This window comes from Vespula vulgaris, chromosome 8 (genome assembly GCF_905475345.1).
Source record: "Vespula vulgaris chromosome 8, iyVesVulg1.1, whole genome shotgun sequence".
Lineage (NCBI taxonomy): Eukaryota > Metazoa > Arthropoda > Insecta > Hymenoptera > Vespidae > Vespula > Vespula vulgaris.
Genome location: NC_066593.1, coordinates 8,456,117 through 8,475,510, shown reverse-complemented (window position 1 = coordinate 8,475,510; position 19,394 = coordinate 8,456,117). Strand labels below are relative to the sequence as shown.

General features: G+C 33.5%; 1 protein-coding gene across 5 annotated transcripts in view; it reads right to left on the bottom strand.

The window, feature by feature from the left end:
- Positions 1 to 19,394, bottom strand: part of LOC127065660 (acetylcholinesterase-like) — an 84,761-nt gene that overhangs the window by 37,641 nt on the left and 27,726 nt on the right. For 4 of the 5 annotated variants that reach the window (XM_050998319.1, XM_050998318.1, XM_050998320.1 and 1 more), the window contains 6 exons: positions 3,954 to 4,286; positions 3,623 to 3,853; positions 3,104 to 3,395; positions 2,335 to 2,970; positions 1,698 to 1,859; positions 1,337 to 1,512 (listed from right to left, as the gene is read on the bottom strand). In XM_050998319.1, coding sequence (XP_050854276.1) covers positions 1,337 to 1,512; positions 1,698 to 1,859; positions 2,335 to 2,970; positions 3,104 to 3,395; positions 3,623 to 3,853; positions 3,954 to 4,275 — 1,819 coding nt within the window. In that variant the 5' untranslated portion in view covers positions 4,276 to 4,286. Of the gene's footprint in view, positions 1 to 1,336; positions 1,513 to 1,697; positions 1,860 to 2,334; positions 2,971 to 3,103; positions 3,396 to 3,622; positions 3,854 to 3,953; positions 4,287 to 7,506; positions 7,746 to 19,394 lie in introns of those variants that run through there. The other variant, XM_050998322.1, reaches the window with a different exon arrangement.

Below are 19,394 nucleotides of genomic sequence, written 5' to 3'. Positions count from 1 at the left end.
TTCTATTCTATAAGTTTTGTATTTATATAATTTCTTTTTTTTTTTTGAACGAAAAAGAAGATTCTATTATAAAAAGTTAATGATTCGTGTTCAAATTTATCTTTTTTGGGTAGATTTCGATCATTCTTTTTTTCCTTGCCTTTTTCTTGTTCTTTTATTCATTAATAAAATAATAAAAAATTTAATGAACGAACAATACGTGACATTTAAACGCAAACGAATCGTTTTTCTCTTACTTCTTTTTTTTTATTACTTTTTTCTCTTTCATCATCGCTCTTTTGGTTTCACTTTCTTGACTATCGTCTAATCTACAAAGTCCACAATGTGAAACTTTTCTACGAACGTTTGAAATTTTATTCTTTCGTTCGCGTCCGAACGAGATCTCGTTGAAATTCTCATTAAAGTACAATGTAGAACATTGAAAAATTATTGTGAATGTTTATTTGTAATATTTGTGTAAATGTGTAAGTAGATACGTCATACATCGTTCTAATACTGGTTCGATCGTATCGTCGATGATCCTGTGTTTCAATCGATATTTAATATCATATTCTAACGAAATTGTTTTTGTTTCATTTGGAATAAAATTCCACGAGTAAAACGAGTATAACAAATTCGGCTTGTTGAGCTTTAAATGCACGGCTTGTTTTTAAAAAATATTTCGAATATTCAAAATACACGAGTGTTCCTACATGTATTTTGTTTTTTCTTTTTTTTTTTATCAGATTTTATTAAAATTTTACCGACGAGTATGAACGTAAATGTTGATTCTTATATTAAAAAAAAAAGTGTAATTGGATTTTTCAATTTTTTAAGATGAAAATGATACGCTTAGAATAAATTCGATTAATTTTGATAAAAGGTTAAATGACGAAGTAAATTTTCGGATTCGATACTTTTTCTTCTTTTTTTTTCATTTCGAGTTAGAGTTTCGAAGGAAAATAAAACAAATTGGTCGACCGTAGGAGTAAGTACGAAACGTTCTTACTGATCAACAGGTGTCATAGAAGACGATCTACGCGTAAGTGATGGACAACAGAAAACGCGTTGACTTTTAATATGAAAGGAGATCAAAGCTTTTTTCTGCTTAGATTTTTATCCTTTTTGTTTTCTTTTTTTTTTTCCCAACCCAGATTAGACATAATTTACATAATTTACGTGTGCCTTAGTAAAAAGTAATTCGATCATTGTATATAATTTGAAGGAAAAGAAATTGTATTTTATGCGATTGAAAGAAACATCGTATCGTATACGATCGAATAAAAAAAAGAACATGACGAAAAAGATATCGAATAATAATAATAATAATAATAATAAATATCAGGAATATACTTACATGTATCTGCAAGTAGTTGTGGAAGATATCTTTTCCAAAACGCGCACTGTCTTGTTCTGATCCCATAACCAACATCAGAATTGTTTGTCTCGAGAGTGAGATATTCCTTCTTAGCGGCAGTGTGAGTCGGCCAATGAGGAAGCGTCCACGAGGTCGAGTCACCAACGTTCGGATCTCTGTAAATAAATAAAAAAGAAAAAAAATATTCAATGACGTAGAGTCTATTCCGCATTAGTTATGTGTTTGTATAAATACATATTTTATAACCGTTTCATGATATTAAAATCATAAAGAGAAAAAGAAAGAGAGAAAAAGAAAGAAATTCCATCGTTAAAATATATAAACATGTTAACGTACTTACCCGGTTTTTGCAAAATTGGCCCAATATTTCATCATCCTTTTTGAGAGTAAGATCTCTTCTTGCGTGTATCCTTTAGTAGAATCTAAAGGTTCGCCGAATATATAATTGATCTCATCGGCATGCATGACTCCAGTCCATTTTGGCCAGGGATTGTTTGTTGATCTGAAGAAAATGAAAAAGAAGAAAAAAAAGGAAAAGAGGAAGGAGAGAGAGAGAGAGAGAGAGAGAGAGAGAGAGAGAGAGAGAGAGAGACAAAGAAAGAGAAAGAGAAAGAGAGATAAAAGAAAAATCTCAAGAAGTTTCTAGAGTGAAGACTTCGTAAAAGCGACGAACATCATTTATATAGGCAGTTATATAGGCGTGTGTGTGTCACGTTCGATTCTTTTTCTCTTCGTTATATACTTCGTTACATACATACACACACACACATCACGTGTCCATATATACATATATATGTACATCATGCATACATATGTACGTATATATATGTTATGTATATATATATATAACGAAGAGAAAAAGATTCGAACGTGACTTTTACGTAGCTTTAAAGAGCTACTTGGATAAAGAGCCACTCGAGAAGCGCACCACGGATAATAATAATAATCATCTATGAATCGTTGAAAAGCGTGCTTACCTGTGCTTGTAGTAGTACATGTAGACGGTATTCTCTGTATCGGCGTATCGGCCAGCAAATTCATTGACGTTGCACGTAAACTGATAATCGCCTACGAGCTTGTCTATGGCGTCCCGATTGATGTTGGGATCGTCGGGATGAAGCCAATCGGTATATTCGTATATAATGGCGTTACGTCCTATTTGATTAACGTAAGGATTCAATTCCGAGACAGCGTTGACAAATTGTTCTCTGGTAACTTTAACGTCCTCGGTACCATCGATTCGAAATAATTCGGTAAGGTAATATATAATAAAGTAAATGCCTTCTTCGGTATTAGAGCCCATAAGAATGTTGGCCTTTTTAAAGGACGAACTAGCCAATGAACGTTGTGGTGTTTCATCGAGAAACGTTCCATCGATAACAGGTACGAAAGGAAATTCGCATATACCCAATGTACCCCATTCGCTTTCAACCAGATGTTTTGGATCCTTAATGATCAAGCAATCGATTACCTCCTGCAAGTTATTCCGATCGTGTGGGCAACCAACGGCTTCCGCTAGCCTGATACCTCGTACTATCGATTCCTCTCGTGAGATTATAGCCCAGGGGGCTGTCGCTGAACCCGATTGCATTATCGCCTGATTGAAGAGGTGCCTGAAAAACGAGACCAACGAGAGTCTCTTTTTCTGTCTTGTACTTTTTACCTATGTATTTATCTATCTATATCTCTCTTTTTCTATTTCTTTCCTTTTTTTGTTATTTTTTCCCCAGTCTGATTTAGTAGTACCTGGACAATGGCGAAAGAAGGTGCATCGAAACGGACACAGCTCCTGCACTTTCTCCAAATAGTGTTATGTTGTCAGGATTACCACCGAATGCACCGATATTATCGCGTATCCATTGAAGTGCCATTATTTGATCGAAAAGACCGGCGTTACCTGGTACATCCGATGTTCCAAAATACAGAAAACCTAAACTCGCGAGTCGATATTGCATCGATACGAGAATTATATTTTCCTCGGAAACCAACGTTTTGTGATCGTAAACGTCCAACGTGGCCGTGCCTGAATAGAAACCACCTGAAATTATTTCACAAATTGATTAATAATCGTCTTGGTTATCGAAATATACCCGAAACACTTGTAATTGCTTTCTCCGATCATTTAGTTATTATTCACCATCGTCATCATTATTACTATTGTTGTTATTGTTGTTGTTGTTGTTGTTGTTCTTCTTCTTCTTCTTATTATTATTATATTATTATTATTATTATCGCAAAGAAAGTATATGTTAGTAAGATACTCACCACCAAATATCCATACCATGACAGCGGCGTTAGTAGGCCTTGGACGCGGTGCTACCACGTTAATGTAGAGACAGTCTTCGCTCAACGGTGTATTTGGATTCCACATGGTGGCACCTGAAAAATCCCCAAACACCGTATCGAGAATTTGGACGCAACTGTTCGGCAAAGTTGTCGTATTGAGAACACCGTTCCAACGTTCGGCCGGTCTTGGATGTCGAAATCTTAGTGGTCCTGTGTGATAATTGTTCAAATAATTATCGCAAATAAAAATTTTCCATTCAAATAATTTATGTACATCAGAAATAAAAAAAAAACCACGTGATCTACCTACCCAAAGGTTTCTGAGCATAAGGTATGCCAAACCAAGCATCGACTTCCTTTCCAGTCGTTGCCGTTAATGTCTTTCCTCTGACCTTGCCTTTCCTGGTTTGAACGATCAATGGATCATCGTTAGGATTCGAACTAAGTGCCTCTGCTCTTGGATAATGTTGTTCGTCTTGTCGAAAATTTTTCACTTCCTCGTGAGAAAGTTCAGCGTGATGTCTGCTTCTATGAGACAGCGAACACCAGCAGACGTCGAGTTGGACGAGCATGGCGAGACTTAGCAGCAACAGTGCTTCGACTCTGAGAAATGAACTACGACTCCTTGGCATCGTGTCCTTTTCTAAAAGTGAGGGGTCAAAGAAAAAAAGAAGAAACAATTTTTTTTTGATTCGTCGATTTCAATTTTCTTTTTCTTTTTTGTTTTTTTTTCTTTTGTGAAACAAAGCGAATCACGAACGAATAACATTTATCTAAATGTTAATTAACGAACGATATATTCAAATAATCCTTAGAGCTTAATTCCACCCTATGTAATTATTTAATAGGATTGAAAATAAACGCGTTAACGTAGATTCGGTCGTGCGTGTTATTACTATACCGATCGTTGTTCGTTCCATCGATTTACGCGTTTGTTAGTTTCTATTTTTTCTCTCCTTTTTCTTTTTTTTTTTCTTTTTTAATCGTTAATCCATTAAAATCGTCATTTCGTTCAAATACCCGTCGTGTAATTTGCGTTGGAAATGAGTCGTAAATATTAGTAGTAAAGCATCGAAATTAGTCCGATACATAAAAGTGAATTGTATTTGAGTGGACATCGAAACAGTAATAAAAGGAAGACGTTTAGCAAATGAAATTTTCATCACGCCAGACTGAACGCATTTTCTACGTAAAAGGTTGCAACGTTGCGTTTCGACTCAACGCCTCCAGAATGGAACCATTTTTAACGTCGAGAGAAACCAACTCTCTTTTTTTCTTTCTTCCTTTTTCTTTTCCTTTCTTCTTTTTCTTTTACTTTTTATTTTTCGTTTTTCTTTTTTCTTTTTCTTTAACAACCACGCTCGGTACAAATAAGCGCATTTACATGTTCGGATTCTACACTAGACGACGCTTAACGAGCGTTGGAAAAGCACGAGTGCGCACGAGTTGACCTTAAAAAAGGGTATTCTCTTCGGCCAGATGGAAAATTATTCGTTAGAATATAATATTTGAGTACTCGTCGAGTTATTCGAGATTTTTAACGATCGGTAGTATCGATATTTCTTAAAGGTTACGATTTGAATAAACTTTCTCGATTAGTTTTATTTATTTTATAATGTTCCCTCGATCTTCTTTTTTTTCCTTTTCCTTTTTCTTTTATTTTTATTTTCTCGCCAGGAACATAATTATTACTTTATGCACGAAATTTGTCATGTGAATTAATATAGTATTTATAATATATTAATTGTTATTTTGGTATTAATAATATTAGTATAAAAGTAAGAGAGAAAGAGAAAGAGAGAGAGAGAGAGAGAGATACAATATAATTATATGTATTTAGTATATATAATTATATACACTGTATTTTTATATATTAACTAGTATTAATATTATAGTCTAAAATTAGAAATTTCGTATCATACAAATTTAACGAAGATATGAAAGAAAATTCGTCAGTGATTCTCGACAGTGTATATAGATGAAAAAACTCGATGTATTAATATAAAAATTAAAATTGGAATTAGAACAACTCTGGAAATAGTCGATATAATTAAAGCGATCAATGTTGAAAAATATCCATTAATGTGCTACGAATAATTTATATAATACCAATTAATATCTTAAATATTGATGAAGATTTAACGATCACGCATCTACTTAAAATCAGCTGATTACTGAGAGAACAAAGTCACGTTTACGTCATACGAGCTGATAACCACTGGTTAGCAAAATCACGCGTAGGTACATGACAGCAGCCGTCAAAGTGTTAAGGAACGAGCAAACACTCGACGTCTCTTTCAGGAAGTAGAAAGCGACGCTTTGTAAACGAACGAATTGGTCGGAAACGATTGTCACTTTCTTCGAGCAAACGGCAGGAATACGAGAGCAACAGAGAGAGAGAGAGAGAGAGAGAGAGAGAGAGAGAGAGAGAGAGAGAGAGCGATCGATTATCACAGAGTTTGACAAATTGAGAACGGTCCCGGCTTTTGTCCAGGCCCACTGAACTTCTGTGCTTTCGTTTTTTCGTTCGAACTGATTGAAAACTGAAGATAAACTGCAGAAAAAGAAAAGGAAAAAAGAAAAAAACACGAAACTTATTTACAAAGCTTGCACGTAACTATCACTATGTATGTGTGTATTGTTTTCTATATTATCTCCACTCGCGCGATAGACGAGTACTAGAAAATGAAATTAGTTAAATAAATTATTTGCGTACTAGTCAGAAAGATATGAATGAACGGAATGAATTAAATAATAAAAGAATAGATAAATCGACTGATTGTTAAAGTGTTTGTTGTCCGAATTTTTATGAAGGGAATTAATTGTTATTCTTAAAAAAAAGATTAGTTAAACAAATTGTTTGCTTACTAATCAGAATTGTGAATCAATTGACTAAGAAAGGAATCAATAAATTAGTTAATTGTCAAAGTGATCGTTATTCGAACTTTTATGAAGTGAATTGTTATTCTTTAAAAAAAAAAAATAAAAAATAAAAGGAAAAAATTAGTTAAACAAATTACTTGCTTTTCAGTCAGAACTGTGAATGAATTAACTAGCAAAAATAGAAGGAACATATCAGCTGATTATCAAAACCAACATTAATCGAATTTTTTGAATAGAATTAATTCACTATTACTTAAAATAATAATGAATTACTCTCTCTAATTTTTGAGTTTTTCTCTACATCATTTAAAATATTCTTTGTGAATAATTTCGTGAATTTCGAGGACAAACGACTGGAACGACTGATTGATCTATCGTAGTTTTATCCGACGTGTCGGTAGGACACGACATTTCATAGACGCATACACATACGCACGAAGATTCACGTTGATTAGGCACTTCCTTCTACGTGTATCGTCGTGCATGTGTGGGAGTATATTGTATAATGTACGGAAATATTGTGCGTAGCATTCGACGTACTTACATACTTATCGATCATAATTATTAATATTTTTCAAACGAACTTGCGTCATTCTCGGTGTTGATCAAAAAAATGTTTCATCGATCTTAGAAAAAGCAACAATGTTTTTATTTTTTTTATCGATCACAGTATGAAAAAATCACGTTTGTTAACATTATTACGAATTTATTATAAACAAATAATATTCATTAACAAAACAATTAATTAGTTGAATGAACTAAGATAAACGGAATAAAACACGAAAAAAGAAGAAACTAAAATATACTTGGACATATTTACTGGGAAATATACTCTTTTCTTTTCTTTTTTTTCTGAAGAAAAGATAATTCTTTTTTTGTTTTCGTTCTCCTTCAAAGGGAAGAAAGAAAAAAAACAAACAACGTAGAAAAAAAGGGAAGAAAAAAGAAGAGACGAACGTTTGACGATCGAAGGTACTCACTCTCAGTGAGCACTTAGAAAGCTACGCTCTCTATCTCGTTTTCAGTCTTCCAGTTTAATCCAACAAGTGTCACTCGAGTTATCCGCGTATCCACGATTTCCTTTCGTTCGCGGTAGACCTCGTCAACAAAATCTTTCAGAGTGCACTTAAGAGAGACATGGAGAGAGAGAAAGCGAGAGAGAGAGAGAGAGAGAGAGAGAGAGAGAGAGAGAGAGAGATGTATCACACAGTGTAACTGTGATACCAACCAACCGTATTTGCTCTGAAACATATGAAATTAACGAAACAAGGACATGGAAATCGGTGAACCGATTGTTAATTTACTTCCAACATTTCTAACGAGCAAAGAAGATACGAGTCTACTGTGAAACTAACTATCAAGCTAATCTGTCTAACTTGAGAAATGCATGTGAGAAAGAAAGAGAGGGATAGAGAAAGAGAATCTCGTGAAAATTAGTTGTTCCTTCTGTCAGAGTGACGGTATCAAGTAAGTCGATGTACGAGATGATCTCGATAAGCAATGAATTTCCTCTAAAACGTGATTAGAATTTATCAAATGAATTAAGATTAATCTAATTGATTTCTTCTTTCTTTATTTTTTTTATTTTTTAATGTTATTAATTTATTTTAATTTATTATTATTTATTATGAAGATTAAATTGCTAAATCTTTCTTTTATCGTAATTTTTTATATACGTAAAATCGTACTTTTTTTTTACCAATTAGTACAAAAATTACGTCAATAGATGCTCAATTTTCGAAAAAAAGAAAAAAAGGAAAGAACGAAAAGGATACACAATAAAGGTTTTGATTTAAATTTGAATACAGTACTTTCTCTCAGGAAACATTAAATCAAAAAAAAAAAAAAAAGAAAAAAAGAAAAAAGAAAAAGAAATGAGAAAATCTAAAAGATATAATGAAATATTTGGATGGTTCAGATTTACACTGGGTGCGAAAATGACTTACTTAGGAGTTAAAGAAGACTTCAAAACGTTAAATAAGCGGAGAAGGCAAATAAATAGAGTAATAGTGACAGACGACAATGATTTAGAATATTTAGTATTCTTTCTTTTCAATATATTTCTCTTTCATTTTATAGTACTCTTATCACTTCTTTTTTTCTTTAACATACTTTTTAATACTTTTTGAAGAGTTCCTTTTATTTAATAATAAAATAGAAAGGAAAATTGTAACGTAATTTTCTTTATTTATTGATTTATAAAAAAAAAAAGAATTCCCTCGTATTTCCATCGAGAAAAAATATTTTTGTTCTTTTCTGTAGCAGTGCCAAAGGACTGTATGTGAAACTTTCTCTTACCTATTAAAATTATTATATTACTATAATAATAAAGAAATTTATAAATTAATAATATTCTTTTTACGTTGGGTATCATAAAACGACAAATAATTATAGATTAATTTTCTTTTTCCTCGAATTCCAAGTTCACAATTGAAATGTACGAATTTTTTTTAAATTTCATTAAAACCTGTCGGTATTTATACCGATAAAATTGAAAGATCGATACACGTGGATATTTTCACGAGCGCGGAATTTTTTTAACGGGGAGGGCTGGTTGGAAGAGAAAAAAAGGAAAAAAGAAAAGAAAAAAAATTGACGGAAAATCTAGGTGGATTTATTTCGATGAGGAAATTCCATTAGCGGTCTGCTCTTTGACGAGGATGATTAGAATAGAAGAGTAAAGAGAGAGAAAGAAAGAAAGAGAGAGAGAGAGAGAGAGAGAGAGAGAGAAGGTTAAAGAGGAAGCGAAAGAGGAAGCTTCTATAATATTTTTCTTTCCTATTTTTTTCTTTTTTTTTCTTCTCTCTTTTTTCTTTGCTTCCTTCGGGATAACCAGAGACGGAAACGGGAGTAACTGGCAACGATCTAAAGAGACTAAGAGAGAGAAAGAGAGAGGAAGAGAGAGGGACGGAGAGAGAGAGAGAGAGAGAGAGAGAGAGAGAGAGAGAGAGAGGAAGGTTCATCCCTCACAAACCTGATCGATAGAGCCATCTCGTTTATTTATTCTCTTTAGGAAGACCCTTGTCGACACTTAGAAGGTCCAGGAAAAATCATGTTACCGTATCTTAGTTAAAATTTTATTTTTTTTCTTAGTCTTCTCTCTCTCTTTTTCTCTCTCTCTCTCTCTTTCTCTTTCTCTCCGTCTCTTTCCTTTTTCTTATATATTTTATTTAATACTTAAAAGAGAAATGTTCTCCTTACGACTAAAATCGTTTATCATTCTTTTTAAAGTAGAAATTTTCGTCTCGTTTTACGTTTTAATATGACAACGAACGAATCGTTCGCTTCTTCCTATCCATCATATTGACTAGAGAGTTTAGTTTAGTTAGAGTCGGTACGCGTATACATGGTAAAAGTTTAGGATACGAGTAACGAACATTCTACACTCAGATAGTAAAAGAGAAAGAGTGAGTAAGAGAGAGAAAGAGAGAGAGAGAAAGAGTATGTGTGTGTGTGTGTGTGTGTGTGTGAGCACGAAAAGTTTGGTTGGAAAGTTTGAAATGCCGATCCAGAGTTTAAAAGGAGAAGGAATATAGAAGAGGGAGTATAAAGGGATGGAGAGAGGGAGAAAGAGGTTTTATCTGGAAAATTAATGGGACACCGTTCCCTTGCCAAAAAGTTCAACCGTTGCCAGGCAATAAGCTTCGAGGATGATCATCGAACATTTTTTTCTTTTTTTCTTCTTTTTTCCATCTTTTCTCTTTTTCTTCTCCCTTTTTTTTCTTTTTTTCGATGTCTTTAAAAAGCCATTGTTTAAATATCGTTTGGCATGGATTCTTCTCATTTTTAATCTTCTAAGTAGTCATCATTGTCGACTTCGTCGTTATTCAAGAAAAGAAAAAAGTAGGGAAAATGTTTTAAAGAACCAGAGAAGAAAAAAGGAAATAAAGAAAAGTGAATGACAAGTAAATTAATGTTCGAGGCTTAAATGAGTGGTGATTGAAAGAAAAAAAATGCGAGGAAAAAAGGAAAAGAAAAGAAAGAAGAAATGCAAACGACCAGTAAGAATAGCGTGCGAAATCGGTTAGTGGCGAGCTTTGCAATAGCATAAGCTGCGTTCGAAGATAATGTAACAAACGCAAAGGTAAACGTTGATGGAAATGCGATCGAGCCACGCGAGTTTTCCAAACATAACAAAGTAGATATGTGAGATACTACGTACAAAGTGTGTATTTATATATACATATATGTGTATATGCAGCATACACACACATACACACACACATATATCTAGCAAAGTACTTATTTGCAACGCGATATTGACTCGTTTCTCGTTTAGCATGAGAGAAATTATAGTTCGAACGTCGAGAGTGTGGTGATATATTGTACATACGTGGAAACACGACGGAGACAAGAAATCGTCGAGTAATTACGTCGTCGTCGTCATCGTCGTCATCGTCGTCGTCGTCGCGCAACTCGATCGATGAATCGATCGAAATAATAAAGATGGAAGGATTTCAAACAAGTTATTTCAAATTTCGTTAAGTAAAATGAATTAAACGAAAAAAATAATAAAAAGAAAAATAATAAAATAATATAACTAATGCTCAAACATATAATATGTCATAAATATAACATCGAAATAATTTTTCTTTTTTTTTCTTTTTCTTAAGCGTACCATAAAACAAAACAAAAATCTTTATATATGTTTTAATTAATTAATTAGATCAATTTTATAACGTTATATACATTTTAAAATGATTCCAAAACTGAATATGAAAATATAGAAATATGAACGAGGGAAAATTTAAAATGATAATATAGTAATATGAAGAAGAGAAATAGAGTAGCAGAGAGAAAGAAAGAGAGAGAGAGTGAGAGACAGAGAGAACTATAAAGCACGTCTCTCTTATGTAGCAGGGCGATTAAGCATATGCGTAGTTACAGATTTGAGCGCATCGGCCTTTACTCGAACGTTGTTTACACTAGGGGAGGAGGAGTTTAACAGCTGATTCCGCTTGCCTATGTAACCCGAGCGACCCGGACATAATTACGTACACTTCAGACACGCATCGTACGCAGATATATGCACATACATACCCACATATATACATATACATATACATGTATACATACACGTATATACATACATAAACACATACGTATGTATACATATATATATACATACATATATACATGTACATATATACATACATATATACACATACATATTTGTAAGTACGGTTGCACTGCGGCAGTAACGTACAATGCGGGCGTCAGCGAATAGAGAGAGAGAAAGAGAGAGAGAGAGAGAGAGAGAGAGAGAGGAAGAGAGAGAAAGGGGGTACACTCGTAAATCCTCGAGTATGCATTGCTCAGGGACGTATTATTACGTTGCTGAGCCTGGCGAGTTTACGTGCGCTAAGGAGCCCTCGTTGGAGATGTATACAAAGTAGAAGTGGGTCGAAGCTGGATGTTTTATGACGAAGTCCTCTCTATCTCTAATTCTGTCTCTCTCCCTCTCGCTCGTTCCCTCGCTCACTCACTCACTCACTTTCTTTCTGTACAAGCTGACTCGGCTAAATGTATACTTGTCTAGTATAATATCTACGTAGGTACCCCGGCCAGAAATTTGCTCGAATATGTCACACTTAATTGCTTGATTTATCGTTCCACACACTTCCCACCCCTTCCTTTCAGTTATTCTCCTCCTCCTCCTCCTCCTCCTCTTCCTCCTCCTCCTCTTCCTCCAACTCCTCCTCTTCCTTCTCCTCCTCCTCCTTCTCCACCTCTTCTCATATCACCGGTGGTGGTCGCCTTTCCTAAGTTCGAGGTCACGTATTCCGCTCGACGCGACTGACAGTGTTACGAGTACGATGGGGAAGGGATTGGGAGGACAGGTAGGGGCTGAAAGGGGGTGAGGAAAGAATTATTATCGCTCTCAGAGGAGGCCTATAGTATCCGCTCGTTTCGACCCTTCTTCGATCGATTCCCATCTTCTTTTTCTTCTTCTTTTTTTTTCTTCTTTTTCATTTCTTTTTCTTTTTTTATATTTTCGTTAATAAGCTTTCTCTACTTCTTTTTCTTTTATTACATATCATACCTGTCCTAAGATAAAGTAACAGTCGAAAAGATTTATTTGCTTACAATAAAATTTCCATCAATATTAATTATTTAAATCTGAGAATCTTTCGTAAAAAAAAATATATGAAATATTTTTCGCGATTAAAACAATCTTCGTCGAAATGATTTGCGTCGTAAGAAAGAAAGAGAGTAAGTAAATAACAAACGATAAATAAGAAATTCAAAGATTTCTAATACGAAATAAATAAATATGTAACTATAATTAAATAAGTACAAAGAAGAAACATCGATCGATTCGATTATCCCGACTATTCTCCATAAACATTCCAATATGTTCTCTCGCTATTCCGATTAACGTTCCCCGCTAATTGCAAGTAAGAGAGATAGATAGATAGATTGATAAATAGATAGATAGATAGATAGATAGATAGATAGATAGATAGATAGATAGATAGATAGATAGATAGATAGATAGATAGATAGACAGATAGATAAATAGATAGATAGTGATGAGAGCGAGCTATAGCAATTATAGTTGTGCGATTACCCGAAAAGACCTTTGATTTCCCTTCTTCGATTCAACTCCTCTTCCTCTTTTTCCTCCACCTCCATCATCTCCTCTACCTTTTACTCCTCCTCTTACTCTCCCTTTGTCTTTGCTTAACCGGATATCTCTACAAATGATCTCTATCTCCCTATATCTTTCTCTCTCTCTCTCTCTCTCTCTCCCTCTCTCTCTCTCTGTCTCTCTCTCTTTCTTTTTCTACTTGTTCACTACCAATGTTAATTCGATTCCATTGGAGGGTGCAAATTCACTGGCTTGCGTAGACAAGGATCAATTCGTGCTAACAAAGATGTCTCTGAAGGGTAAATTTAATTGAAAGGCCGACGAACGAACGATTTCTCAAGTTGAGTATTTCTCTCTCCCGATGTTTGAAAAAGAAAGAGGAAGAGAGAGAGAGAGAAGGAAAAAGAGAGAGTTTCGGAAATTTCCATAAAGCTCGAGTCCTTCGACTTTAAATATGACGATAAAAGGGTCCAAGGTCTCGATTATCATCCCTATCTCTCTCCCGCTCTCTCTACCCTTTCTTAATTTTCACCCCGTTTCATCTTCTCACGATACCATTGGGAATAACCTTTCGTTCCACCGATACTTCGTTGATTTATAGTCGGATACTTTCTACTTCGTTGAAAGTACGAACGTTTTCGTACGTGTTAAATTCTCTCTCTCTTTCTCTCTTTCTCTCTCTCTGTTTCTTTCTTCCGTTTTCTCTTTCCTTGTCGTATAAGTCTTTTTCTTTATTCAAGAATTTTATACTTTTCAAAACTTTAGTTCTCACCAAGTGAATCTCTATCTTATGGTAGCTGTTAGTACGTACATATAAAGTGTCTTGAGAAGGGGATGATATTCTTGAAGAAGAACGAGATTCGGATATTAAAGTTCCTTTGAGTTTGTGAAAATAAATGGAAGAGAGAATATGACATTATTATTATTATTATTATTAATATTAATATTTTATTACTATTATTATTATCTTATTCTTATTGTTGTTGTTCCTGTTATTATGAAAAATTCTTTAAAATAAATAGACCATTTAAAATTCTATTATCAATAACTATCTCTTTCCCTCCCCCTCTCTCTTTACCTCTCTCTCCCTCTCTTTTTTCCTTAAATAACGACGAAAAATCGAATCATTTGGTTCGTATAATTAACATATTCGCGTATTATCGATAAATTACTTCAATAAGATAGTTTTATATCTATGTAAAGGTGTATGTTTGTGATCATTGATGTTCTGATCGGATCCTAGCTGAAGATTGTGGATGTTGGATGTTGAATGGAAAAGGAAAGAGATAGAGAAGGATAGATAGATAGATAGATAGATAGATAGATAGATAGATAGATAGATAGATAGATAGATAGATAGAGAGGTAAATAAAGAGAGAGAGAAAGAGAAAGAAAAGGACGAAAAAGGAGAAAACGAAGGAAGGCCATTTTTCCGTTGAAATCCTCTAAGAGAAGCGAATCCGCTTTTCCACCGTTCTTCTACGTCTAAGTTACCGGTTCACGGATCATCGCTCGTCTCTGTAATACAACGGGAGTGGAAAATTGGCTGGAAATTTCAACCTACAATACGATATGTGTGTGTGTGTGTGTGTGTGTATGGATCGAGCGAGTTCATATATATATATATATATATATATATATATATATATATATATCTTGTCTATGTATATAGTACGTAAGTAGATATATATACGCTTGTATAGTAACATACACGTTATGATATGTACATAAAAAGAAAGATGTTTAAAAGGAACTAATAATTGAACTAATGTTGAAAAGAGGACGATAATAAGATGAACAAAGAAAACGAGTAATTAACCATAATACCTGTGATCGTCATGTAGAGAGAAACAGAAAGATATATATGTATATATGTGTGTGTGTGTATATATGTATACGCTCAATGGATAAGTAATTAATAAATTTCTCGAGTAATAATCCTTTATGTGATAGGATTAAAAATGAGGGAACCTTGAGCTACGGTACATCCTGAAATGTTACCTTTTTTTCATTTCCTCTTATTTTTCGTTTTCTTCTTTCTCTTCTTAAGTACTCGCTTGAGAGAAATTAAACGAAGTAACAAGAAAGAAAAAGAAAGAAAGAGAAAGAAAGATGGAGAAAAGATCTGTTATTCTTTCTTTCTCTGTCTCTCTCTTTCTCTCTCTCTCTCTCTCTCTCTCTCTCTCTCTCTTTCTCTCTCTCTCTCTGTTTCTCTCTTGTAATCATATTTCTCGGGACTAATTTCAAACGTTCTTCAGAAAGAACGAGAATCCCGTTCAGGCCATTTTCGTGCCATTAAAAAAGCCCGTTATCCTCGTTCTCGAGGGTCCATCTAGTTGGATGTGTATTTCTCTCTTTTCTTTTCTTTTCTTTATTTCTCTCTCTCTCTCTCTCTCTCCTTTCGATTTTCTACTACCGACTACGTCGTCCTATCAATCTCTTTCCATTTCGTTTCCCAACACTCCCTTTACCTACCTACCCCATCACCTATCCAATGCTTTTTCTCTTTTTCTATCCGAATTTCTCATTCCATCCTTCCATCCTTCCATCCTTCCTTCCTTCCTTCCTTCCTTCCTTCCTTCCTTGCTTGCTTCCTTCGTTCCTTCATTCCTTTTCATGGAGAGTAAGTGCTGCATTCTCTTTCGAGCTAGATTGAAAAGGAATACTCGTCGAAAACGTTTGGAATAATGAAAAGGAGGACGAAGTCGTGTCTCTCTCGCGTCGAAGACTTCAAATACGAGCTTGAAAGATTCCAAGTTTCTTAGAGGAACGTAACGTTCTAAAGAATCCTGAGTTTCTAGGACTCGAAGAAGCACCAGTAGATATACTATTACGACTGTGTGGATAAGTATGTACGTATGTATGTATTTATATATGTATTTATATATGTCAGTTATTCATCTACCATCAAGAGACTACTTTTATATGATTTTCATCCCCGAATGGACGAACGAACACGTAGAAGCACGGACGCATATAGAAACGAAACTTTTGTTGTTAGACATCGTGTATTAATTAATTAACTTTGAATAATGAAAAGGAAAAAAAAGAAAATTCAGAAATTAATTAATTGTAGTCTCGAAATAATCTTTTTTCTCGATAAAATTTTGCATTAAAATGTGACATTTTTCTTTATATATATGTTATGTAAAAAAACTTTTTCATTGAGCATAGTTATTTATTTCTTTCATATGTTTGTTTGTTTGTGTGTTTATTTCCCTTTTTCTTGAATTAAATAAGATAATGCGAAATGTAAAAAAGGATATTAAGATTGTCACTAACAATCCAATATGTTTAATAATTTTGGACAACTCGACTTACATAAAAATTAATATTTGGCAATTACATATTTTATAATATATCCTAAGTTCTGTCATGTAATAAGAAAAAAGGAAGGAGTTTAAGAAGGATAGGATACGTCCTCCGAACGATCATAATCCACAAATGGAATTGAGCTACTGATGATGCTTTTAATGAGATCGTATATCTCCATTCTTCTCTCTCTCTCTCTCTCTTTATCTCTTCTCATTCTTATCAAATCTCTCTCTCTCTCTTAATTCTTATCGAGTCTCATTCTCCCTCTTCATTTTTATCAAATCTTTTTTCTTCGTTCTTATAAACTCTCTTCCTCTTCATTCTTAAAAATATTTTTTCTTTTTTTCTCTTTCTCTTCGTTCTTATTAAATTTTTTCTTCTTTCCCTCTACATTCTTATTAAGTTTTTTCTCTTTCTCTCTCTTCGTTTTTATTAACTCTCTTTCTCTTTTCATTTTTATCAATTCTCTCTCTCTCTCTTCTCGGCTTTATCAATTCTCTTTCTCTGTCTTTCTCTCCTTGTTTTTATCAATTCTCTTCCTCTATCTCTCTTTCTCCTCGCTTTTATCTCCTCATAACTCTCTCTCTCTCCTTCTCTTTTTTTTTACTCTAACTCTAATGTCTTCTCATAGTTGGACATTGACCTGTACTCCTTCCTTGTTATACACGAATATATTGTCATTCCAAACTCCGTTTACAGCAAAAATATAGCGAGTTCATAAGTACGCTCCTAATCCTGGAATTTCTAATAAGTGTACGCGTTCCACTTTTGGAATTCATTTCGAGAACGCTCATTCGCTTAAACGCGTCTAATGAATTTGGATCATCCGGCTTGTGTTATGTGCATTACCATTTCTCTCTCTCTCTCTCTCGCTTTTACACACGCGTGCGCACAAACTTTTCTTATTTCGAGTTATTTTCTGTCCATAATAATAAATAATCAATAATTACTAATTAATAAATAATAATTATTTATATATGTAATTTTAAAAGAAAAAAATATAGTTCTTAAAGTACATTCTCAATCTAATTTAACGACTCGATGATATTATCGATCGAAAGAACCATTATCGTATAAACGTAGATATTACATTATAGAACAAACAAATATTTTTGATTGTCTTTGACTTTGGCGAAGAAGAAGGGATAATTAGAACAAATGTTATCGGGAAAAAAGACCAATCGAAAAATCGTTTTTAGACTCGAGCGAATTCGGAAGTACGGTAAATATGTATATATATACCCATTTATATATATATACATACATATACTACATACATACATATATCCGAAAAAGCTCTTTAGATCAAATCGTTTTCTACATACCTCCTTATGTAAGTACTTACATAGTATATTCGTTTTCTTTCTCTATCAATATATATATATATATAGAGAGAGAGAGAGAGAGAGAGAAAGAGAGACAGAAGGAAAATAATTTTTTAAGAGAAAACAGAAAGATAAAGGCAAATAGAAGAGGAAAAAGCAGAGAAAGTACGAAGAAAGAAAGCAGACGAAAGGAAAATATAAGAAGAAAAATTGGAAAGAGATAAGATGGCATAGATAGATGAACGAAAAAAGAAAAAGGAAGAATATATTTATTGCGTATCCAATACTTTTCTTTCGTACGTATGTATGTGTATACAAACACACGTATGACGCACCCAGGTACGCAACTCACCACACACGCACATACGAACATACACACGTAAGTATGTATAGGAATTGTTTACAGTGGAAGATTTATTTACTCGAGCACATAATTCTCCTACCACGAAAATTTCTAATCGGCCGATCCATCCCACTAAAGTGATGCCCCCTCCTCCTTCCCCCCGTTCTCTTTGTAATGGTTTCTTATGTAAACTCGTGGCAAATCGACGGAGAAATCAAACGTTATTGTTGTCCGCGAGACAATAGCTTTATACTCGGCTCTCGAATGAGGACAGGATCGCAAATGTTCGTTATGTATAAATAATTTCACGGTCACGGAAGTCATTGAAAAAACAGAGGGGGGAGTAGGGAAGGAAGCAGAAAAGGAAAATTATTTCCAAGCATGAAGAAAATTGATTACTATTGATTTGAATTTCAAATATGTTATGACGATCTGCATGTGTATATACGATACTATATTTTATTTTCGATCAATAAATATTTTATATCTATACATTATGTAATACCTATATATAAGTATTATTTTTTTTTAGGCATATCATATATATTTATATATGTATATATTTGTATCATTAGTTATCTCCGAATTTTTATCTTTTTTAATTTTCTTTCCTTTTCAACGACAAAAAGAAACAAAATTAATTTGAATTAACGATTTGTCCAAAAATAATTGATACGTATTAACGAATGTATTATATCTAATAACTAAGTTTTAATTTTTAGTAATTAATACTTTACTAATTGTGATAGTAATTAATACTTGTAATTTCTTTTTTGTTTTCTTCTTCTACACTGTTTATTTATTTATTTATCTATTTCTATGTATTCCTATTAGAAACGTTCATTACAACGAAGAAATAGAGATACTTTAGAGATTAAACGCTTTTCGTCGTTTAAACAATACACGTAAGCTGTTTAAATGCCCGAAGGGGAATTGTTTTCCTTCTCTTTCTCTTTATCTTTCTCCATCTTTCTCTCTTTTCTTTTCCTTCGTTTTCTTCTTCTTTTCTCTTAAAGATCGTTAAAGACCGTGCACAATTGCGAAAATCAAGAAAGAAGATCCTTATTCGTTTGGTGAAAGGAAACAATGAGGTTTACTTAATTTTTAAAAACAGAACAGATAAATTGTTACAGGTACCTATTGATATAGGTTGAGAAAAGTAATTAAAAATCTTTCCTTGATTAAAATAAAATTAATCACAGCTGTTAAGAATTAAACTGTGAAATTAATTATATATATATATATCGTTATATTTAACAACAAGAGCAACCCTCGAAATTTATTCTTTCAATG